General features: G+C 37.6%; 1 protein-coding gene across 8 annotated transcripts in view; it reads left to right on the top strand.

Annotated features, from left to right (window-relative positions):
• ARMC3 (armadillo repeat containing 3) overlaps positions 1-22,261 on the top strand; it is a 92,548-nt gene extending 70,287 nt beyond the window's left edge. For 2 of the 8 annotated variants that reach the window (XM_070601878.1, XM_070601881.1), the window contains 6 exons: positions 375-475; positions 1,168-1,269; positions 1,688-1,795; positions 14,160-14,360; positions 16,262-16,424; positions 21,019-22,261. In XM_070601878.1, coding sequence (XP_070457979.1) covers positions 375-475; positions 1,168-1,269; positions 1,688-1,795; positions 14,160-14,360; positions 16,262-16,424; positions 21,019-21,228 — 885 coding nt within the window. In that variant the 3' untranslated portion in view covers positions 21,229-22,261. Of the gene's footprint in view, positions 1-374; positions 476-1,167; positions 1,270-1,678; positions 1,796-14,159; positions 14,361-16,261; positions 16,425-21,018 lie in introns of all 8 variants that reach the window. The other 6 variants (XM_070601877.1, XM_070601880.1, XM_008510575.2 and 3 more) reach the window with 4 other exon arrangements.
• Positions 22,262-26,145: the final 3,884 nt, after the last annotated feature.

Here is a 26,145-nt window from a genome sequence, read left to right as displayed (position 1 = left end):
AGCCTATTTTTAGACATCCTCGTGACACTTTTAGTGATCTGTCTAGTAACTAGTTACTTCTACAGACCATAAGTTCTCCCTAATATATATAGATGAATTTGCAAAGTCAAATACTCTCAGAGGCCAAACTGATAATTATGGTGTGAAAAAGCTGAGTACAAAGCAATAGAGATTATGGGGAACTGTCTTGCCCAAAGGTGAGCTATCCACAAACTTCAGGTTCCCATTTCTAAATGTGTGTGTTTATGTGCTTGTGAGTGTGTGTGTGTGTAAAACTAGACCCCTCAAGCAGTTGAGAACATATTCTATCAATAGCCATTTTTTAAAAGATGCCCCATCCGGATATTATTTTTCAACCCTTAAATTATCTACAGATAAATCCTGGCACCAAACTTCCGCCTTTGAAGGATCTCGCCTTTCAAGAACCAAGTGATCTCCGTGCTATACTCTTAGTTAACAGTAAATCTTCTGAAGTGTGAGTCTTTCTGGGGAGGAGGCATCCAGGGAAACACATGATTTTTTTGTTTGTCCATCATCACGTGAATATGTAAAGATTCCCCGTACAGTACCTTTTTCTCCCTTGTATTTAGACCACCCTAAAAATAAACACGGGTCCATAAACTCATAGCTTGATGTAGTCAAGACCGTGGAATAACCACAACCATAGTTTTGCCTTTGACTTCACTTCAGCAGTCAATTCCATGTATATTTCTGCAGTCAGGACTTATTCCTCTTCTGGCAACATGAAGTAACTGAAAAAAGTGTAAATAGACAGGAGCAAACCAAGATCAATTATGTTTGCACATCTCCAGAACTGTATGCAGGTATACGCTGTCCAATTTTTTTAATAAAATAAGAAATAATAGAGCTAAAAATTATAGCTTGGACATTCTTCTTTAAAATGGTCATGTATACCTGTATATTTATATAATACATTTTATGTGACACATTTTATAAAAATATTTCCTGTTCTGGCTCGTGAAAAGCTTTATAATATTCTTTTTGTCTTATTTTGACCTCTCCTTCATGCTTTTCAAAGAATATGTCACTGTTAAAAGGCAGCTCCAAATGTGATTTTCAGAAAAAAATCTGTTTTGTAAGACAAAGACAATACTGGCAAATAAATTATTTTAATTTGTGCATAATTTCAAATATGTACAACTTTAGCTCTCCACCTGCATCTATGGAAGATAAATCATCAGACGTTGGTTATGGACGGAGTATTTCTTCTTCATCTTCCTTAAGAAGAGCAAGTAAAGAAAAGACCAAGTAAGAAAATGGTGTTCTATCTATACTCAAATAATTCTCCCCTTAATTTGGGAGTAAAAAAAAACAAATTTAGACTTTGGCAACTTAATTCGTATTATTCCTACAGTAATGTGATTTCCTAATTGCTTTTTTTAAATTGCTGATGGAAAAGGAGGCAGAAAACCTGGTTTTACCTCCTGTCTGCTGTGACCTACAGTGAGGTCTTGAGCACAAGACTCAGCGTCTGTGCACACGTTTATCTCCTTCTCTGGAGATGGAATAATGCCCGGAGCCCCGCTTCACAGGACTGAAAGGAATCAAAACATACAATGGGAGTGAAAATGCCTTAGGGATTATGAAAAGCTTTGCAAATGTAATGTATTGTTATTTTCCATATGATTGAAATTGGTTATGGTTTTTTTCAAATAAGAAAAAATAGTTATCATTTTAGTGCTGCATTTGGATCTCCCACAGAAGAGAAATCAGAACCTGCTTCCGGTCGAAACACAGCTCTTGGCAAAGGCACCGCTAAAGAAAAAGCATCGAGGTAAGAAGTGTGTCACTGTCTTTGCGTTAGAATCCCATCAGGTCGTAACTGCCCAACAAAGTTGGTTGGAAAGGGAAGGGCTAGTTTTTGAATGGGAAGTGTTTCTTATGGAATCAGTATAAACGAGGCAAGACTCCTGAGATGTAATTAAAAGGTAACTTTGTTTTTGTCTCTTTAAAACTTACCCAGAGGGAATTTCTTCTCCTGCCTCTGGATGAGAACTCTCTTTGATCACTGTAAAATCCTACAATCATTCTAATTCACAAACGACAACAGAAACAGCAGACTCCAGTTGGTCATTCGAAACTCCAGCCCTGTGTAGTAATGAACTTAAAATGACCTTTCCTGCCCTTCCCCACAGCCGCCCCCGCAGGGGGTGAGCCCAGACCCTGGAGTGTGGTGGTTCTCGCTCTCGGGACTTGTGCTTCCACATCTGCTCCCCGTCTTGCTCACAGAGATTATACTCGTTACTTGTTGGGCTTTAGAACCGAGAGAGACCATCGTGGCCTCTTGGCCGGCTCTGAGGCAGGTGTCTCCCTTTGGTCTACCCAACTGCCGTCCTGGGGAAGAATCGGCCTTCTGCCACCTTGGTAAGGGAACGATGGGCCACTGGTCTGATAAGTGACCGGTACAGACATATTATACGTATCATCATCAATCAAAGCCCGTCTTTCCCTCTGGTATCTCTGATACCACCTCAGCTTTGATTTTGGGTGGTTCTCCTATCCTGGGCTCTTTTTATCTTATTTTTCTTACAGCTCAGTCTGATTCTTAATCCTAAAGCTTTTGGAAAAGAATGGGCAGTCCTTCTGGGTTGAAATTTATTTCATATACTTGTAAATATCAAAATGCTGATCTTCAGACAGCCATGAGTTTTTAATTGTGATATTTGATATTAATGTTTTGCTGTAACATTTGGAAGCGCTCACATCGTTATCTCATTTGACCCATGTCTCCTTGTTCTATGGATGAGTCCTTTCTTCTCTGGTCCTCTTTGCTCTCTCCTCATCCTCTACAAAGACCTTACATATTGATAAGTTTTTGTATATCCATTGCCTATTGAACTTCTCTATCCTGTTACCCAGGAAACAAAACGTCCAAACTAAAGTCATTGTTCTCCCCAACTCCCAAACCTCCTCCTCCACCTCTATTCCCTCTGTCGATTAATGTGTCCATTTTCCCATACAATTACCCAAATCTAGGCGTCATCTGAAAGTCCTTCTCCCTTATCCCCAGCACTGAACGAATCTCTTAGTCCTATCCACTCTGTGTCTTAAATGTCTCTTGCATCATTCTTTCCTTCATTTTCACTTTTACTTCCCCAGTTTGGGTCTTTATATTATATCTCAATCTCATTAATCTCCTTATTATAAGAGCATCTTGCCTTTTGAATAGCCATCCATAAACCCATCCTCCACAATATCCCGCAGAGTTAACTTTTGGAAATAAAAGTCTGATCATATTACTCTGCCTGAAATAAGAACTCCTTAAATCTTCCAGATGGAGTCCAGACTCCAACCGTGGCATACCTTGGCCGAGCCTTCCATGTCTCGTAGCCATGGCAAATTCCTGTTCTTTCTTCGTTCTCTTTATGTTTTTGTTTTTGTGAGGCCTTCCCTGATCACTCCAGGTTAAATATTTTCTTTGTTTCCACTCATTTGTGAATTTGATTCTATCTCTTACATGTAACCTGAACTGATTGATGTTGATTTATTTATTTTTCTTACTGGGCAATGAGCTGCTCGAGATCTGGGACCATGCCTTTTCAATCTTTTTATTCAAAGAGCCTAGAATAATATCAGGCACATCAGGGACAGTAAAGAAGCATTTATTGATCAAATATTCACAAATTATTTCAAATATTGAACGCTGGTGGTTGGAAGGAATAGATGTTTGACTCCCTTACAATATGCCCAGGGAGAATAATTGTAAACAAATGAGGATAATCATTCCTTCCATACCATTTCCATTCTCCTCCTTGTCTCTGCATATTCTTGCATCTCACTTCTTGCTTGAAGATAAACCCTGATGTGCTCCCAATATTCAAGAGGATTGTTAGCATAAAGGAGGACACACAAATTTTGGATTCAGACAAAACTGGTCCACGGCTTTTTTATCTGTAAAATGGAAGTGATGATTCCTTCCTCATAGAGGTGCTGGGAGAGTAGGTGAGATGATGTATGGAAAGTGCCTACACCATTGCCTTGCCATATTTAAGTGATTGATGTCAGTCCAGTCTCTTTCCCCTTCTTAGTCCTGGGTCCACAGCGGGATAGATTGGTCATAATCTTGTTGTCCTCTTGTCGATCTTTTGGTCAACTCTTCTTGTCCTGTGACTATAAAAACTTTGGACCCCTAGAGAGAGTAAAATATTTGAGATCTCCTCATCTAATAATGTCACTGAGCATGTATAATGTTAACAAAAAGTTACTGAGAGATACTGACAAAGAATAGTGAGACCTCTGGAACCACGAAGGGGCTGAATTTTTGAAAAGGAGAGGAGAGAAGAGATGGGAAACAAGCAAGTCAATTATGTGTGCAGTGGCCTAATACGGACAAAAAAAGTATGGATTTCTCTCTTCTTGATGAATATCATTACCACATACCATGTAAATTAAAATCCTTCAGCAAGAAGCTCTCACCGGGTGAGCAGCCACCATGTTATTTTCGTGTTGGAAGGTTTTCGTTGCACTCTCCTTGACGGCAAAACATTCACAGGAGAGGAGATTAATTTATTTCCCATTTATTCAGTCACCTTCTTGATGCTTTCCCAGACGTCACTGAAACCAACGTCTAATATGCCCTCTAAAGCTTTTCATTATAAAGACCATTCTCCTTACAATAAACATTTACTATTCCTATTTGTGAAATGTATTTTGAGTTCTATCTGTAGTATATTTTTGTATTCGGTCCAGTTTTCATAAAGTTGATTGCACCTGAGTCTGTTATACACACTTAAAAGTTTATTGTTTTTCTGACTCCTGTTTTGTCTCCTTCTAGTCTGTTCATCTCTGGAGACTTCTGGATATCTACAGCACATACTTTAACATTTCTGCTTCTTGGATGATCTTGATTCCAATCCTAATGGCTTCCTAAAACATTTTTGTTTTTAAAATAATTTTTCTCAAACTCTCTTTTTACCTTACTGGTTTTTCTCTTCCTCTCCCTGCGTGCACACACACACACACACACAAACACGTGAAGACACACAACGTACCCTTCTACACCCAGAATAAATGTATCTCCACCTTGTACAATACTCTCTTCTCATACTTTTGGAATAGATTGAGTGGAATAGGACACTCAATTGGAATAGATTTCTTTCAATATTTAGCTTCTCCAGTTTCTGATGTTTATCACTCGTGGAATTTATCGAATGCTACCTGGTATTGTGATTATTTTTCACATACCAAAATCTTCCTGCTTAAATTGAAACCCCAAGCAGGCTGGATTCATGACTTATATTTCCCTCACTAGCCTTGCCCTGTAATTTATATATTCAAATAGTTGATGGTATCAAAAAGGAGCAAGTGATTAAATTTTGAAAATGTCATTACTCAATTTGGAGCCAGACAAATCTCTCCCTCTAATTACCTACTCCTCCACCAATGGAATATCCCTATGGTTTGGGATTCACACAGTAAATCTCTCTTTTCTGAGGTAGTTTTGCTAATGTCTGCAAGCAAGGTAAAAGTTCTGCTATCTTTAGTCATAAATTGATGTTCTTTCTGAGGATTAATTTTACAGGAGTTAATTTTGTAATTTCCAAGTGCTTGTTTCCATATTTATTTAGAAAGAAATTCATTCAAGTAATGAAGCACTTATTAACACAACTTGGCAGCCTTTGTGAGAAAGAAGTCCAAATGAAACACTTCTATTTATAGCGACAGGAAACTATAGTTCAGGAGTTCCAGTAAATTCTCTCTTTCTCATCACTCAATAAGATTGCCCTCCCTGATGCGTTCACCTGGTGTACTGGATGTCATCTTCTACATGCCAGATGATTCTTCTTACTTCAGGCAACACACTCAGTGAGAAGCACACCTGCTTGGTTTTGTAGGTGGTTCTGAGGAATCACAGGGCCAAACTCTCCAATCTTATAAAGCCACCCTGTAATTTTAGAAAATAGGTACACTCATCTATGCTTTCTCTCATTCTAACTGACCTTCCGAGTGTTGGTTCTTAGTTTACTGAAATCTTCCTTTGTATATGAAGATGTTCAGTTTACCTGTCTTACAAAAAAGGCAAAGGGTTAAGATGATATAGCTGGGAAATAGTCATTTTTGCTGAGAGATTTTATCATGATATATTGTTAGTGCATTTCATACATGTTTAGACTCTCTCCTTAACTGCAGTAAATAGAATATTAAATTAGAAAATATAAACCTTTTAGTATTAGTTATGATTATAGAGTTTTGTGTAATTCTCCAATAGCAGTTGATAGGATTATTTTTGTGGGTTTTTTACCCCTCAAAATAAAGAGAAAACTCATGTGGACTTCAGTTAATCGCCCCTCCCTTACAACCACTTCAATAATCCTTAAAGGTCATTCCCACCCCTAATTTACTACTAGTGGAACAGAACGCTCAATACTTGTGAATACATAATTTAGGAGATTTGGCTGCCTAACCTGGCCTAGCTCCATTTTCTTAGCTTTCATATATATATGAAATTATATATATATATATAATTATGGCTAAGATTTATTTTATTTTATTTTTTTTAAAGATTTTATTTTTTTCCGTTTTCTCCCCAAAGCCCCCCAGTACATAGTTGTATATTCTTGGTTGTGGGTCCTTCTAGTTGTGGCATGTGGGACGCTGCCTCAGCATGGTTTAATGAGCAGTGCCATGTCCGCGCCCAGGATTCGAACCAACGAAACACTGGGCCGCCTGCAGCGGAGCGCGCGAACTTAACCACTCGGCCACGGGGCCAGCCCCTATGGCTAAGATTTATTATAGCAAAAGATACTATGCAGGGACAGCAGGAAAAAGATACACGCAAACAAAAGCTGGAGAAGTCACACACAGGCCTCCTGGTCCTTCTTTTCTGCTAGCATAGCATAGGATGCAATTTTCTCCTGTGAGCTAGCCCCACTCGAGGAAGCCACTGAGTCCAGGTGGGCTCCAGAATTCATAAACGTGCAGACTCCAATCTCCTATAGGAAAAAACCAATTGGGATGACAGTACAGCTCTCTCAGGCCAGAAGGAAGTGGCATAACATTTTTCAAGTGCTAAAAGAATCAACTTTGTATTCTCTATCTGGTAAAACTATCCTTCAGCCGTGAAGAGGGGAAATAAAGATCCTTCAGCAATGAAAATGGGAAATAAAGACATTCTCAGGGGAAGGAAAACAAAGTGCTTATTGCTAGCAGGCCCAGCCTTACAGATTGGCTAACTAAAGGAAGTTCTTCAAACAAAAAGAAAATAGTGAAAGAATCTAGAAAGATCAGGAAGAAAGAAGAAACAACAAACAAGAGCTGAAATATGGGTATATAAAATAGACTATCCATTTCATTATGAGTTTTATGAATCATATTTGATGATTGAACCAAAAATTATAACACCATCTGATACTCAAGAAAATGATATTTAAAGGGGGAGAAGGTAAATGGAACTCAATGGATGTGAGGTTTCCACACTTCACTCAAAGTGGTAAAATGTGGATACCAGTAGACTGTGATAAGCTATGTATTTATATTATAATACCTACCATAACCACTACAAACCAATACAAAGAGCTACACTCAAAACCAGTATAAATAAATCAAGATGGGAAACTAAAAAATGTTCAAGTAACCCATAGGAAGACAAGAAAAGAAAAACAGAGGGCTAAGAACCACTCAAAAGGGAGAGACTGGCAGAGTGGATTAAAAAGTCATGATCTAACTGTATACTGTTTAAAGAAACTCACTTCAAATTCATTGATATAGGTAGATCGAAAGTGAAAGGATGGAAAAATATACTACTTAAATATTAATCTAAAAAAAGCAAAAGTGGCTTTTTCAATATGTAATAAAGTAGACTTCAGAGCAAAGAAAATATCTAGAGACAAAGAGGGACAACATTACATATGACAAAGTGGATCAATCCATGAGGAAGTCATAATGATCTAATGTATGTTAGATGCACCAAACAAGACAGCCTCAAAATACAAGAGGCAAAAGCTGATAGAGCAGAAAAGAGAAATAGACAAATATAAAATTACGCTTGAGGACTTCAGCACTCTCCTCTGAGCAACTCATAGAACCATGTGATCTAAAATCATCAGCAATTTAAAATATGTGAAATCCTACAGGATATGGTCTCTGACCAAAATAGAATCAAACTATAAATTAATAACAGAAAGACGACAAGAAAATCTCTAAATATTTTGAAATTGAAGGACACACTTCTGAAGAATCTATTGGACAAAAGGAAATCTCAAAGGACATTTAAAAATACAGAGACCTGAATGAAAATACAACATATCAAATTTTGTGGGATACAGCGAAAGCTGTGCTGAAGGAGAATTTATTTCACTAATGTAATAGAAAGAAAGAGAGGCTTTAAATCAATAATCTAAGCTCTTACCTCAAGAAACTAGAAAAAGAAGAGCAAAATAAACCCAATAGAAGCAGAGGGAAGAAAATGAAAAGGAGCAGAAATCAATGAAATTGAAAACAGAAAAACAATAGAGGAGGTCAATGAAATCAAAAGCTGATTCCTTAAAACATCGATAACATTGATAAACTTCTAGCAAGACTGACAATAGAGAGGGAAGACATAAATATCAATAGCAGAAATGAAGAGGGAATTATCATCACAAACCCTACACACATTAAAGGATAATAATATGAGCACCTTAATTCAGTAACTTAGATGAAATAGACCAAGTCATCAAAAACTGCAGACAATCAAAACTCACCAAAGATGAAATAGATGACCTAAATTGTCCTATAACCATTAAAGAAATTGAGTTTATAAAACCTTTCTAAAATAGAAATCTGACCCAGATGGTTCCATTAGTGAATTCCACCAAACATTTCAATAATTAACACCAACTCAAAACAATCTTTTCCAGAAAATAGAAGAGAATGTTTCCCAGCTCACGTTATGATACCAGCATTATCCTAATGACAGTACCAGACAAGGACGTTATAAGAAAATTACAGCTCAATATTCCTCATGAACATAATGCAAAAATTCTTTCTGAAATATTAGCAAATCAAATCCAGCAATATATAAAGAGAATGACTCATCCAAGAAGATCTTATCCCAGGAATGCAAGGTTAGTTCAATATTTGAAAATCAATCAGGGTAATCCACCATATTAACAATGTAAAGAAGAAAAACCACCCAATCATATTAATTAATGCAGAAAACTCATATGACAAAATTCAACATTCTATTCATGATAAAAAATAAAACTGTCAGCAAAATAGGAATATAAGGGAATTGCCTCAACCTGATCAAAGCCATCCACAAAAAAATCTACTGATTACATTGTACTTAACTGTGGAAGGCTGCAAAGATCATGAACAAGACAAGGATAACTGTTCTTATCACTCCTCTTCAACATCATATTGGAAGTCCTACACATTGCAATAGGGCAATTTTAAAAATATATACAGAGTGGAAAATGAGGGGGAAAAAACTGTTCCTATTTTCAGACAACATGACTTTCTAAATAGACAATCCTTAAGGAATCCACTTAAAAAAAAAAAAACCCTCCTGGAACCCTGGAACTAATAGGTGAGTTTAGCAACATGTCAGAATATAACGCCAACACGTAAAAATCAATCATATTTCTATATGTTAGCAAAAAAAGAAAAAATTTTTTGAAAACCAAAAAATTTTGAAAACCATTTTTCTTTTTTTTGGTGAGGAAGATTAGCCCTGAGCTAACATCTGTTGCCAATCTTCCTCTTTTTGCTTGAAGAAGATTGTCGCTGAGCTAACATGTGTCCAATCTGCCTCTATTTCCTATGTGGGATGCCACCACAGCATGGCTTGATGAGCAGTGTGTAGGTCTGCAGCCGGGATCCAAACCTGCAAACCCCAGGCTGCCAAAGTACAGCATGCAAACTTAATCACTATGCCACCAGGCTGGCCCCATGAATATCATTTTTAATAGTCCTAAAAAACTAAATGTGAAATAAGAATGAGAGTGAAACAAAACATGTATAGGACTTATATATTGAGAACTATAAAACATAAAGGAAATCAAAGAATCACTAAATAAGTGAGGAGATATACTGTGTTTGTGTATTGGAAAACTCAACATAGTAAAAATGTCAGTTTTGCCCAAATTGATCTATAGATTTGATAGAATTCTATCAAAATTCCAGCAGGATTTTTTGTAGCTATAGACATGCTGATTCTAAAACTTTTATGGAAAAGTAAATAAATTATAATAGCCAAAATAATTTTGAAAAAGAAGAATAAAGTTGAGAGAATTACTCTACCTGATTTTATGACTTACTATAAAGCTACAGTAACCAAGATAGTATGGTGGTGGTAAAGGGATAGACAGAGGCATGAATGAACAGAATGGAGTCCAATAATAGATGGCACAGACATGTCCAATATATTTTTTAACTGAAATTTTTATGAGATAATTCACATGGTGTTGTAAGAAATATGAACCCTCCCATGAACCCTTTACCCAGTTTCCCCCAATGAAAACATTTTCAATATCGTAACCAGGATGTTGATTGATACAATCCAATGATTTTTAAAAATTATTTTATTGAGGTCTTATTGGCTTATAACATTATGTAAATTTCAGGTGTACATTATTATCAGTTTCTGAATAGATTGCGTCCTGTTCACCACTGATTGCCTAATTTTTTTCCATCACCACACACACATGCCCCTTTACCCTGTTCTCTCTCTTCCCACCCCCTTCCCCTCTGATAACCACTAATCCGTTCTGCTTATCCATGTGTTTGTTTATCTTCCACACATAAGTGAAATCACACATGTTTGTCTTTCTCTGTCTGGCTTATTTCACTTAGCCTCATATCTTCAAGGTCCATCCATGTTGTCGTAAGTGGCACGATTTTGTCTTTTTCTATGGCTGAGTAGTACTCCTACAATCCAATGATTTTATTCAGGTTCTCCCCAGTTTTACTTCTATGGATGTGTGTGTATGAATTTAGTTCTATACAATTTTATCACACATGTAGGTTCATGTATCTATGACTACAACTAAGATAATGAACAGTCCCATCACCATAAGGATCCTTCATGTCTAATTACTCCAGCACCATTTGTTGAAAAGGCTGTACTGCTACTATTGAATTGCTTTTGTACCTTTGTCAAAAATCAGTTAAGCATATTTGTGTGAGTCTATTTCTGGGTTCTCTGTTCTGTTACATTAATCTGTCTATCCCTCTACCAGTACTCTGTCTGGATTGCTGTCACTATATGGTAAAACTTGATATCGAGTAGAGTTTTTCTTCCCACTTTATTCTTCTTTGTCAAGATTGATTTAGCTATTCCAGGGCCTTTGCTTTTCCATATAAGTTTTAGAATAAGATTTTTTACGTCTACAAAGAAATTTGCTTGAATTTTGATAGGAGTTACATGAAACCTAGAGATCATCTTAGGGAGAATTGATATCTTTAATATGTTGTATCTTTAAATCTATGAACCCAGTATGTCTCATTATTTAGGGCTTCTTTGATTGCTTTCAATAGCATTTTTTAATATTTAGCTCACAGACCCTGTGCAAGTTTTGTAAAGTTTATACCTACGGATTTAATTTTCTTGGAGCAATTGTAAGTGCTCCAAAAGTTTTTTTGGTTTCCACATGTTCATTGTTACTATATAGAAACATAATTGATTTTTGAGTGTGGATCTTATATCTTGAGACCTTGATGAACTCACTTGTTAGGTCTAGGAGTATTCTTGGTAGGTTCCTTGGGATTTTCTACATAGACAATCATGTCATCTGCTTTGTCTTTAGTTTTCAGTAATTTGAATTTGATGTGTCTGGGAGTGGATTTCTTTGGGTTTACCTTATTGACATTCACTGAAATTCTTGACTATGTAGATTTATGTCTTTAACCAAATTGAGGAAGCCATGTCAGCCCTAATTTATTCAATATTTTTTCTACTGCGTCCTTTCTCCTCTTCTTCTAAGTCTTTGATGACACCAATATTAGATTTTTTTTTTTTTATTGCATCACAAGTCCCAAAGACTCTGTCAAATGCTTTTTCAATCTTTCATTCTTTGTATTGTTCTTATTGGATAATTTTTAAAATCTATCTTCAAGTTCATGGATTCTTTCCTCTGTTATCTCCATTCTCCTATTAAACCCATTCATGGAGTTGTGGGGTTTTTTTTAAGTTTTGGTTATTGTAATTTTCGGTTCCAAAATTCCATTTTTATATATTCTATTTCTTTCTAAGACTTTCTAACTACTTATTTCAACAGTGTTTGACCTTACTTATTGAAGTATTTTACATTTGTGTGATCTTGGCATTGATGTCTATTGATTGTCTTTTCTCATATGAATTGAAGCTTTCCTCGTTCTTCATATGCTGAGTAATTATATTATATTATGTTATGAGTCCAGCAAGTCTTATTTTTGGGTCTTAGATACATTCTAAGAAGAATGTTCCTTTTGTGTGTGTGTTTTAGCAGGCAATTGATCCAGCTGGTTTCAGTCTTCAAATTCTAGCCATTGTTCTGTGGGTCATCATTCCACTGTCAGTCCAGTTTTCAAAGGCTTTGCAGTGCTATTTGGAGCAGTCCTGCATATGTGCCAGCTAGCGTCCAGTTGGGGACTTGGGTGGTTGGCTAACCAATAGTTCCATCCTCAAAAATCTGTTTAGGTGTGCTGTTTAGGGTTAGAACCATGCATGTGCAGTTCAGGGGGAAGCCTAGGAATTCATAAACAATTTCATGAGCTTGCTCTCCTGAGCTCCTCACTCTCCATGACCTCCCTTGTTTTTTCTGGTTCTTTGAGGTCTCCTTTTTGGTCCTTAAGCCAGAAAACTTGATTTACCCTGCCCTGATACACTCTTGCCATGACTGCACTTGTATCTACAGCCAAAACACCAGGAAGACTAAGAAGTATAAAGTGGTTTTGGGTTCTTAAGAGACCCCGATGTCACCACTGCCAGCACTGTCTGAGTATTCCTTAGGAACTGGGGCACAAGAGAATAAAGAAAAATAAGAAAAACCAGAAGACAAAAACAGAGCTTTCTTCCATTCTCTGTCTTCCCTGTTTCTCAAGAGCGTTTCTCCTTGAGCTCTCTCTCTTTCTGTACCGATGCCCACTTCTAGATTTTGGGCTATGTTTAGCTCAGCTTGGAGAATACTGGAGGAAAATAAAAAGATAAACTCACCATCTATTCAACAGTAATTCACATCTGGGTCTTCTCTGACGTTCCTGCTACTATTTGCTTTTCAGAGTCTTTAAACAGCTGTTGCATGCATCCTGTCCGGGTTTTATGACTGCGTTCAACAGGAGAGACAGGGTGAAGTGTGCTGACTCCATGTTACCTGGAGGGAGAACCCGTGTCATTGTTTTTGTGCAACTCATTAATTAATAATGGAACCAGTAGGACATTAATACTGGTTCAAAGAACATTTGAGGAGTTAGGCATTTATATCCAGTTTAATTAATAAGTGTTAGAAAAAGATTGCTGAGTGCATAAAAGACTGGTTAACATCCTACAGGACAATAGACCATAACCTTTGGGAGTATCTTTTCCATTGGATAGAAATAATTTGTATCTCTACTAAATAAAAATTTACATGTTAACTAGTAACTTCTCTAAGTCTGAAACTTTTAATTAATACTATCTTTACTGCTTACTAAGTATATTTCATTTTTCTTAAGTACAGAACTAATTGCGTTTCCCTAGATAAACTTTGGTTAAGTATTTGCCCTTGCATGACATAGAAATTCTGTGTCATCCTTATTTTGTTTGTGTTTTTCCATGGTTTGGATAATTTTTCTTAAAAATAGTGATCCACATTCTTCTTGTAGAAGGTCCCAACTGAAGCAAGAGATGAGATAAGACTGGCTTAGACTTCCTGAGGAGGCAACCTATTTTTTTACAATTCAGTAAATATTTATTACATACCTACCATATGCCAGACATCTTGCTAAGCAATTGTGCAGAAGACGGATGCATGACTTTCATAATATATATCAATCATGTAATGTTATCTTTAAAATTAATTTCTTCTGCATAATTAGAGACTATGAAACTTTATTGTCGTCATTGAGAATTTGAGAACTATATGTGATGTGGTTGTTGAGGTAGAAAATATTCTATTTCTGTCATACGCTTCAGATTAACTCAGAGCACAGTTAGTATTTATTCATTTTGTGATTTTGATTGCTATTGTTTACTCTCAAAGGAAAGGCAGAGGAAAAAAAGAAGAGGAAAAAGTGAAGGAGGAAGAAGAAGTGTTGGCAGTACCCAAATTGCCTGGAGAAGGGAACTATGATAAAGAGTGGTACCCTCCAGCTGATTCTGACTTCTGTGTTTATGTGTATGAAGTGACCAAATCAATTCTTCCCATAACCAATATTAAGGAACAGATTGAGGTTCTTGCAAAGTAAGTTGTCTATATATACACATGCATTTCCATTTTCTGAAAAAAAGTTTTTGGTTTTAGTGGTCTGCATGTTTTAGCCAATTTTCAGATAACTACACCATAATAAAATTGAATTTGACAGCACCCTACCTCTGACTCTGAAGGAGAAACACAATGAATTGAAAAAATTCTCAATTACTATTTTAGGTCATATTTCCACCAAGAATCAGAGCTAGGAGCTGGAAATTGCTTAAAGAAAAATGCCTATGTCGTTTTCTCCAGCTAAACCATTCATCCATCAGCGTGATCCTGAAGAAGTTAGTAATGAGTCAAAAGTTTGAAAATTAAATTATTCCTTAGGTATATGGGGTGTTCACAATTTAAAGGAATCTTAGTGTGAATTAGTGTAAACTCACAAATTATTTTCTCATATGAATAACCGTCCCCTGTTTTTATGTTGTCTGACTGATTTTTGTGTATTACATTGCCCTAAAGCGGAAGTGTGAATATTCTAATTGACGGCTGTTTGGGCCGGCTCTGCGCGCCATATAAAGCAGGGAAGTTGCCTTTTCAATTAGAGCGTTTAATGTGATTCCACTAAGAGAAAGCTGAGAACTTGATTTGGTGACTGTAAGGGATTAGAGATCAGTAGAAATAGAGGAGAGGCTTCATGACTGACACCAACCAGTAGGTGAACTCCTGGGGTGTGCAACAGCTGCGGTCTCCATAGGTGCCTGTATCTACTCCAAACAGAAGTGAGTTGCAGTCATCAAACCTGGATGTGACAACTGCAAGAAGCACAGCCGCCAGATCACTGACTTCTTGTCAGCCAAACTGGAAGAGAACATTTTTGGCTACTGAAGTTTTCCTGGTGTCCTTGAGAAGTGATGACTCCAGCAGAATTCTGATGCAGCTCATTTCAACATTTGCCAAATTTCCTCATGCTTTGTTCCTATCAGAAATACTTTTCATCATTTCCAAATAACTGTTGGTTTAACCCGAGCCCACCCCAAGCTAGAGATACAGAGATTTGTGCCGATGCCTTGGGTTCCTAGCATTCCTTACAGTACACCTGGCTAGTGGAACCCTGGGTCAGTTCAGTGGCTTTCTCCCCAACCTCCTCTGTTGTTTTTCACCATTGTCTTCTTCGATTTGTTCCACATACAGCAAGGGGAAATTGTTTCCTTAAAATTTGCAATTCTGCCTATACTCCAAGATTGTAGTAGCCTTAGTTGACAGAGGATTTTTGCAGATGTGTTTACTGACTTCTTCAGTGACGTCTATAGTATTAGGAGAAACCCACAGGCAAAGTAGACCACATGCATCCCGCCTCTCCACCTAACTGTTACTTAGTGCTCCTTTTACCTCTTCCTCTCTCCTCTAACTTCAGTGTTAGCCAAATACCCTGTCTTTCTCTAAATTAAAAAAAAAATTTTAAGAAAAAATAATTATAAAGCTTGAAGATATTTGTGAATCTAATGGGAAAATTCCTCTATGTTTGTCTTCTCTGAGTTTAAATTCCTTAAAAGAAGGATCATATGTTAGTATAATGTCTTGGATTTCAGATTGAAACATTTAAAACTACTTTTAAAGAGTAAGAAAATGTTAAAACTGCATACATACTGATACAAATTTACTGTGATATTGATTTGTATCTTGTTACAGATATTGGGAGAATTAGCATTCATTTCTTTCTTCGTGTTGAATGAAATTGTTAGAATTTCAGTTTATATATGATAGTTTGAATACAATAAGTGTAACATTAACCTACGTATAGTAAGTATATTTTTAAAAGTAAAGCAAACAATAAAAATCAGAAGGATTATAGTTTTTACACATATAATTATACATATAGTTACTCTCAAAGCATCCCAAATGAGATCTTAAACTCGACTGATTTGATCTCAATGCAATTGACACAGGTATGTGGCAGAAAAAATGGGTGGTAAAATTCCGAAAGAGAAACTCCACGATTTCGGCTGGGAGCTTCACATAAGTGAACTAAAATATCAACTTAAATCTAATGTTGTACCAATTGGACAGATCAAAAAAGGAACCTTCTACCATCGAGCCTTGCTTTTCAAGGTATTTCAGATATTTTGCCTCATTTGCCATTAGGTAAAAATGTTTTGTCTGTATCATAATGGAGTGAGCCAGTTGCTAACATTTAACCAGACACTAGTAATCCTATCATTTAGATTTACTTATATTTGAGATACATATGTATGTGTATATAGATACATACACACACACATACATACATACATATTCACCAGACTATTGGAAGCGTATTCATTCAGCATTTATCATACACCTACTATAGGCCAGGGCCTCTTCTAGGATCTGGGAATCTATAGTTACCAAGGTGACAGTCCCTGCATGCAGACTTGTGGGTTCCAAGGTGATGTCAAGGAAAGTTTCTGGGGAGGAATTGGCACGTGGCCTGAGTATGAGAGACTACATAGGATTTCAGCAGGTAAAGAAGGAAGATGAGAGTATTCTAAACCAAGCAAACATTTTATACAAAATTACAGGTGTAGAGTCAATGGTCCATTTGAGGAATGTAGAGTAGCTTGTCTGAAGAAAGGAGAAGGGGTTGATTGGGGCTAAAAGACCAGATCACAAAGCACTGTGTGAGTTTGCACTTGATCCTAAAATCTGTGGGTAGCCACTGAATATTGTTAAGGGGAAAGTGGTAACATGGTTTTGAGAGACTGTTCAGGCAGCAGAATGAGGAATCAATTAGAGCAGGGGCCAGGCTGGAAATGGGAAGACCAATTGGAAGGTCAATGGAGCAAGAAGTATGGGTGACCTATGCTAAAACCATGGTCGTGAGCGTGTGAAAGAGGGGGTGAATTTAGAGGGAGATTTAGGAGATGAAACTGAAAGGAGCTGGTGACCGCCTGCGTGTGGTGTATGATTGCACGAGAAGAGTAAAATTATTTTCAGACTGTGGTCAGGGCAATTGGTAATGATGGCATTATTCACCAAGATGGCGGACATCAGAGAAGGCTCAGGTTTGAGAGAAGATTATCTCTTTGTTCTTGTTGTTCCATTATACCCAATGTCTGGAATAGAATAGGAATTGGAAGAATGGTTTGAGTGTATAAAACTCCTACCCTCTCCCAGATACCTATAAATCTCATTGCATCTACTTATATCTTGCCTCCAGTCTCAAGCTAACTCTATTTATAATCCAAGTGCCAGTCTTTCCTATTTCTCTGGATTTCTTGCTCTATCAATTCTTCTTTCCTGTCTCAAATCTCCTTCTCTCTATTAGCTGTTTCTCCTTTAAAATCTAAACTTAAGTCTACAATATTGAAAGAGAAAATATAAATCTTTCTCGTAATATCTACAAATACTCCTATAGCTCCTAGTACCATGACCACCATCATTTTGAGCTATGAATGAGGCACTTGAACATAATTGTGAAGGGTCTCAAAAATGCCAAAAGTTGAAATGACTACCCTTATTTTAAAGACAAGAAAACTGTTACTTAGAGAAGGAATTTACCCAAGGCCAACCAGAGATACAGCTGGAATGTGAACCCTTTCCTATCTGAATCAAGACTTACCATACTGTAGGGCCAGCCCTGTGGCAGAGTGGTTAAGTTCACGCAGTTTGCTTCAGGGGCCCAGGGTTCCGCCAGTTCGGATCCTGGGCACGGACCTAGCACTGCTCATCAGGCCATGCTAAGGTGGCGTTCCACGTAGCAACAACCAGAAGGAACCACAACTAGAATATACAACTATGTACTGGGGGGCTTTGGGGAGAAGAAAAAGAAGAAGAAAGAAAAGATTGGCAACAGATGTTAGCTCAGGTGCCAATCTTTTTTAAAAAAAAAAAAACTTACCACACCACTTCTATCTGTAGATAATTCTCATTCCTGGTCAAAATTCTGAGTGATCTCAGTTCCTTGTCCCTCTCTGGCACACCTCATTTTTCTTCTCAGCTCCCTGCAGTCTGGCCTTTACTCCCTCAGTAAGGAGCATAGTGATCTATTGTCTGTCTTACTTGATATGTCAAAGAATTTGTCATTGGTCCTTCTCTTTCTTTGACACCACTCTATTCAGTAACTTTGTCCTCTCTTTCCACTTCATCTCAGTCTCCTTTGGACACCTCTTTTCCTCCACCCCTCTCTCTTAAATGTTGGGATGCCTCAAGGTTCTGACCCGGACTCTTCTCTTTTCTCCCTTTATGTACTTCATATGGTGACGTCATCCTCTCACGTGGCGTTAAATACCACCAAAATGCCTAAGGTTTCCAGATCCTTTCCTCTGTCCCACCAACCTCTCCTGATCCCAGATCTATGTATCTGTTTACCCTGTAGCCGGCTGCACTTGAGTGTCTCATAGATGCTGTATTCATCTGCTGGGGCTGCCGTAACAAAACACCGTACACTGAATGGCTTAAACAATAAACGCTTCTCACACTGCTGGAGGCTGAGAAGTCCATGATCGAGGTGCCATCAGAGCCAGCGTCTGGTGAGGGCCCACTTCCTAGTTCACAGTGGCCACTTTCTTACTGTAGCCTCACATGTGGAGGGAGAGGGCGCTCTGGTCCCTTCCTCCTCTTACAAGGGCATTAATCCCACAGTGAGGGCTCCACCCTCATGACCTCATCTAAACCTAATAACTCCTTAAGGACCCACCCCACACTGGGAATTACCATCACATTAAGGATTAGGGCTTCAACATACGAATTTGGGGAAGACACAAACATCCAGGACACAGCATTATGCCAAAATGAATTCCTTACTCTCACCCCTCAGCTGAGTCATGCAATTAATTACGAGTTCTTGCCCACCACTGAAATCCTGAACACCAATACTCACTGATAGAACCTCTTATCCTTCCACCTCCTAAATTGTTCACTCCCCCTACATATACTCTTCATCTCCACCATTTTCTTCCAGGTTTTTGGCTCTTGTTTAGCAGCCTAGATAATTCGTCCACAGACCTTAGAACTGGCTCACTCATTTCCCTCATTTTCTTGCCGCATCCTTCCACCCCTTTGCCTTACCAGCCACCCTGCACCAATCCAGTTGGCCTGCCCCTTTCCATGATGATACTCAGGCTGCAGAACATGACAGTGGGGAATGCCCCAGCTGATTCAGGGTGTCCAATGAGGGTGCGCATGCGTGTTGCCTGGTCACCCTTTTCCAGCTCCAGTCTCAGGCTTTTCCTCCTCAGCAGCTGTGCCCCACATCTGCCCTTCTTCCTCAGCCTTTTCATCTCCCCCTCTTCCTCCAAGCAGATGACCTTGTTTCCCGCTTCACAAAGGAAATAGAGACTTTCAGATGGAAACTCATTCAACTTAGTTGGAGGCAGTATCACCCTGAGGTTAAGAACTCAGACTCTGAGAGTCCCTGGCTTTCCCATTAGGTCATCACTTACTGGGACTTTGGGAAAAGTATCTGACCTCAGTTTTACTCTCTATAAAATGTGGAATACAATAGCATCTATTCCACAGGTTGTTTTGATGATTTAAAGTGCCTTGATGTAGAATAAGAGATCGGTAATTATTACTTTGGAAAACATCATATAATTAGATGTTTAGCTTTGTCTCTCTGCCCCACTAGACTATGCGTGCCATACGCTCAGATACTGCTGTGTTAGAATTGACTGCTTACCAGGCAGTCTCAGGCTAGATAGAACAGGAGGCCCTAAAAATGACAGTCAGGTCTTAATCATCTTGGTCCACTCAAGACTACCTGGTACCGTCATTACATAGTAAGTAATTGATAAATTACATTCATAAATAAATACATGGGTTGTTAAAACAACACAGTCCTTGCCTTCTTGTAGTAGGAACATTAGTTGTGTACTTGCCCTGGGCCAGCATTCACGGCTGTCAGCACTTGACACGTATTAATTCTCTTCATCTTTAAAACCACCCTACAAGGAAGGTAGGTATACTGTTCTTAGCCTGGTTTCACAGAGGAAAAGAGGGAAACACAGAGAGGCTGAATCATTTGCTTGAGGTGACAACAACTAGTATGTGGCTGAGCCAAAATTCAAACCCGGGCAGTCTGAGGCAGCTCTCTTATCCACTATGATATGGCTAAGAAGTTTCTAGATTATTTTAAAGGCACTTTTTTAGTAACCTCAAAATCAGGACAAATTGAAGAGACAGCTTCTAAGGAAGCTAAGCAACCCCTGAGGAGGTGGCAGGAGGCAGCACCAGGACAGACACTCACGGTCCTGCTCCTCTTGCGCCCCATCACCCATCTCCATCACACAGAATAAACCGGCTAGAGACACGTCCCCACCAATCTTATCCCTCTATGCAATCCCACCGCATATCACACCCAAAGAGCAGCCCAGAAACAGGGGAAGATTGATAGATGTACCAGCGCTGAAAGCCCGCGGAATAGCTTTTCTGCAATGACATCATCAATCTTGTGCTGATACAATGCAGCGTAACTGCCTGGAAAATGTCACTTCCCAGCAGGGCCTACACAGAGATTTTGAGTGCACAGAATCTTGAGGAACAAGGGAACTTATCACATCTTATTGGCTCCTATCACAACATTTCGCATTTTTTCAGCCTCCTTTCTAAGCATGTCTTCGCAAGAGTTGTATATTTCACCTTCAGCCAAGGTGGGTCTTACAACTGAGGATTTTCCTCCACCCCCCTCCCTCTTCACTCTTGGTTGATCTCGTGTTTTCTCCCACAGGCTCTGGCTGATAAAATTGGCATCGGCTGCTCTCTGGTTCGCGGGGAGTATGGCAGAGCTTGGAATGAAGTTAAGCTGATGAATGAATCTCGTAAGGGAGCGATTGGGGGTCTGCCTCCTCCCGAGGTATACATAGTTGACCTCATGTTCCATCCAGGAGGACTGATGAAGTTGAGAAGTAGAGACGCAGATCTGTATAGATTTCTTTAAACCATCAAATGAACACAAAAAGGGTTCAAGCCAGAAATTCATTATATGCATTTTCTACGGAGTTCACCAATTGATTTTGTTTCTTTAAATAGAAGTATTACAAATGCTCTCTCTGTGTAGAAATGAGGAGAATTGGATCAAACTTGGTTGTGCTTCTGATTCCGGGCTTTTGGGAAGAGTTCAGTCTGATTAGATCATATTATGGGCACTGTCCCTCATGGAAAGCCTATTATTGTCAAAATTAGTCCAACCCACTATTTCCTAAGGGGCATCTCTGCCTGTTAGGAATCATGTGGAAAAGCATCCAGCTGCTGTTCTCAAGACAACACCATGGCCTCATGACTGTCATTCTTCATACCCAGAATGCTTCAGGAACACTTGGTTAAATAAATTCCATGTTTTTTTATTGTCTTCAGTCACTTTGTCCCACTTTCATAAAGTAAGATTATTGATAGTTTGATTATTATAGCTCTATTTTAGTATTATAAATTCTTTCTACAAATTTTTTGTTCGCATTTCTTAAAACTTACGATTAAGTAGGCTATTTAATATACTTCACTGAACTAAAAATATTTCTAAAAGTGATTTCTATAAACTGTCTTTGTCTTGTCTGTGTTGACTTGGAAATATGCCTTCAATTCAAAACAATTCTGATTTGCTTCTACACATTTTAATGCTGGGTCACAAACTATTATTTTAAATTTATATCACTTAAAAATTCTTCTTTTCTAGAAAATTTTGAAATATAGAAATAGAGTAAAGCTTTACTCAGGAATTGCGTTTTCGATATTGAGCACAAAATGGGAGAGACATACATTTCAAATGGTAAGAGAAATAAAAACAAGTAATATGATGAATCTCATCAAGTATTTATTTCCTCGTCAGGCTGTAAGTCTAAAATTTACTTGTGTAATCATTTTACTAGAAGGTTTTTAAAAGTGAGTTTGATTTTAGAAATTAAGGCTAAGATTATTCTGTATGTAATTTCAAAGAATGTACAATTCTTTATTTCAAAATAAAGTTCTTTATATCAGACGGTGTGGTAATTATTTATCTTGCAATTTCATGAATTAGAGCATGGATTATACGATATAAACCCATCTAAGCATTTTCAAGTCTGTTTTGATCCAGAAAGCATTTAAAGTGGATTACAAAGATGTAGAAGATGTAGCAAGATAAAAATAAATGAAAAAAGGTATAACTGTAGGAAAGAAAGTTCAACAAGGCCAAGAATAAGCTTAGAATTCAAATGCCTCCATGAAAATCCTGTCTATTTGTTAGAGGTGGGTGAAAACTTGACTCTAAGCAACACAGTAGTCAACGCAGAGAGAAATGCTATCAGTTACATGGTTTACAAGAGAGTCCACTAGATAAAAGCACAAAGCAGTTTCTCAGGAGGAACAAAGACCAAGGGAATTCCTCTTTGGGAGCTTCATACAGATGACAAATGTAACATACAAAATAACACCTTTGAAAAACAACTCCCTAGTAAGTTCTGGAAGAGTTGTCCTAGGCCAGTGACCTGACATCAAGATGGAATGAGGCAAAAGTTCCATAGAGAGCCACTATGATATGGTCTAGGTAGACACTACTTTTTTTTTTTTTTGCATCTTTGAGACAATTATGCATACCCTCTGTGTCAGCTAAGTTCCAGGTAATTATTGAACAGGAATGAGTTTAAGTTATATTCTCAGACAAGTCTTTGAAGTTGATTTTGTGTTACCAGGTAAGTGTAAAGCCATAAAATTTAATAATAAGCCAATCTATTATAAAAAGAAAACACATTTACAATAGCAACCACAATTATAAAAGACCTACAAATAGATTTAACAAAGAATACACAAAAAAAAACTATAAAATTTTAATGAGATCTGGATAAATGAAGATACACACCAGTTTTCTTGATGGAAAACTCAGCAATATAAAGATTTCAGTGCTCTCCATATTAATATATACATTTAGTATAATTTCAATTAGAATCCCAACACATTTTCTTTTCTGGAACTTGACAAGTAGTAAAAGTTATCTGTAAGAAGGAATATCAATCATATTTTGAAATAGGAAAAGAGGAATTGTCTCTATGATGTATCAGAATATATGTTTAAAAACAATAATGAGTAAATTAATATGGTACAGGCAGAAAAGCAGAAAAATATTAAGAGTCCAGACACAGATCCATATATATATAGGTGGGGATTTAGTATTGATAAAAGTAGCTTTTCTGCCCAGTGGGGAAGTCAACAACCTATTCAGTAAATGACAATGGGAAAATTATAATCTTGGCAAGGGGAGAAACTGTCTATTTATGACAGAAAAACTAGAAGCCATAGAAGAACATATCTGACAAGTTTGGCTACATAAAGCCTTCAAATTCCTGTTCAGAAAAATACAGCATAAGCAAAAATATTTCTGCTCAGCAAAATAAAATATAAGCAAAATTATAGGCAAGGAGAAAAAAATTTGCAGCATATGTAACAGACAAAATGTTCATATCCTTAATAAACAAAGAGCTTCTATAAATCAATGAGAAAAAGATAATCCACTTGGAAAATAGGCAAAGACAACTGTATTTGAATAGGATATCTATACAGTGATAATAAACAATCCCCACATCTCAGTAGCTTAAGATAAAAGTCTTTTATCACATTACATGTCAAACACAGGTCAGTAGAGGAGTCTCTGCTTCACACAGTACTCAAGGACCCATGCTGACAGCAGCCTCTCCATTTTGTAGCTGCATTTCTGGAATATATGACCTTCTCAGTCACGCCAGAGGAAGGAGAAAGTGCTAAGGATCTCCTTCAGGAATTACACGCTTTGGACTGGACTAACATGTTATTTGGTCAGAACTAGACCCAGGAAATATTGGATAATATCTGGAACCATGGAGGTCTGAGTTAGAATCCTGACTCTGTCACTGAAAAACTGTGGGAACTCTGGCAACTATTGTTGTGAGATTTCAAAACAATTTATACAAAGTAACTTGTTATTTTGTCAGAAGCAAAAGCTACAGTTTCTCTTCTGGAAATCAAACCATTTCATTAAAATTAATATCTAACTTTTTAAAATAGCTATTAATTAAATGGAGAAACGGACAGTTAGAATCCTTTTCATAGGCTTTCAGCCTTTGAGTAAGTATCATCAATGAAGATTCTTTTAATAAGTACACATCAGGTTTCAAAAGTATTATTTCCTTGTCAAAGAAGCAGCATTGTCATCCATGAAAAATACTTTTCCAGAAGCTCAAAATAATAAGTAAAACCAAATGGATACTGACCTTTTCTTTTTACTGACACAGAATTCTTTAAATAGTAACTTGTTTCTCAGCAAGACATCACCATAGCCCTCCATTGCCAAAGGCGGTAATCTGGAGCTAAGATGCAGGGGTCTGGGTTTAGGAGATGGTGAATTTTCCATTAGAACCATTCACAGAAAGGCTGTAATCCACATACTGATAGTAGTTGTTTGTTTTTTATTGTTGATATTTATTTTTTCTTCTCCCCAAAGCCCCAGTGCATGGTTGCATATCCTAGTAGTAAAACCTTCTAGTTCGTCTATGTGAGCCACCACCATAGCATGGCTACTGACAGATAGGTGATGTGGTTCCAACTCAGGAACTGAACCTGGGCTACTGGAGCAGTAGGAATGCCAAACTTTAACCACTGGGCCATCAGGGCTGCCTCTGTTTCTTTTTTTTTAACTCAGTGGAATACTAAGGGTAGGATAAAATGACTCTATGAAAACTATATTTAAAATATCACTGTTTTTGGTATATTCTTAGAGCAATACAATAGTATCGAATCACTTATCTAGAGTTTATATTTAAAAGTACTATTCTTTATTTAAAATTACATGAATGTTATTATATAGACCACTAGCAAAATCTTTGCTTAGGCTTATGCTTTTAAAGCCACGAATATAATTATTTTAGTATTAAAAGTGGACTTGACTTCAAAGGACAGCCATCAAAGTTCAGGTGTGAAAATGTTAATACTGCAAATTCAAATAAGACTCTTGCAGAACGGGCACAGTACCTGTAGGATCTGCCAATAAATAAACCACAAATAACAACTGAAAAAGTAAAAAAAATTGTCAGAAAAGGTAAAGAAATTTTATTGTGGTGATTTTTCTTAGAAATTCAATAAGCTTTTATTACTGAGAGGCAGTATAATAACAGTGATAAAAAGCCTAGGTTTTGGAGCCAGAGCAAATATTAAGCTCTGCATCAACCTCCTTCTACCTGTGTGACTTTGAGGAAATTATTCAACCTCTCTGGTCCTCAGTTTACTCTTCTGGAAAATGAGGATGAATAACAACAAATATTTACATATTGTTTACTATGTGTCAGAGGCATTTCTATGACTTCATTTAATCCTCCCAGTAGCCCTATGATGTATATGTAGCATTACCCATGGTTAGCAAGTGAGGCACAGAGATGTTAAGTAACTTACCCAAAAATTACTCAGCTGGCAAGTGGCAAAGCTTTGAATTTGAAGCTAGCTTGTCTCCGGAGGCCATGCCCCCAATCTGTATGCCTAATGAAGCTGCTGTGAGGGCGAAATAAGACCGTGCATATAGATGACAGATGTGTGTGCACAAGGGCGGGGAGGTGCACGTGTCCGTGAGTGCATGTGTGTGTGCATGCACGTGCATGTGGGTGTGTGTTTATGGCTTTCTATTCTATGCTCCCATAATGTTCTGTTCACACCTCTGCCTTTAGTGTGTTTGAGGGAATTCTTTATTCTTCATGTGTCTGTCTCTTCTTTTAGATCAGGAGTCAGTAAATGTATTCCTTAAAGGGCCAGATAGTAAATACTTTAGGTTTTGCAGGCCGTACAGTCTCTATGGCGACTGCTCAAGGCTGCTATAGCACAAAAGCAGCCATAGACAGTACCTGGATAGTCAACTTTATTTAGG

Source organism: Equus przewalskii, chromosome 30 (genome assembly GCF_037783145.1).
Source record: "Equus przewalskii isolate Varuska chromosome 30, EquPr2, whole genome shotgun sequence".
NCBI lineage: Eukaryota > Metazoa > Chordata > Mammalia > Perissodactyla > Equidae > Equus > Equus przewalskii.
The sequence above is the reverse complement of the archived record's forward strand: the minus strand, read 5'-3'. Positions and strand labels throughout refer to the sequence as shown.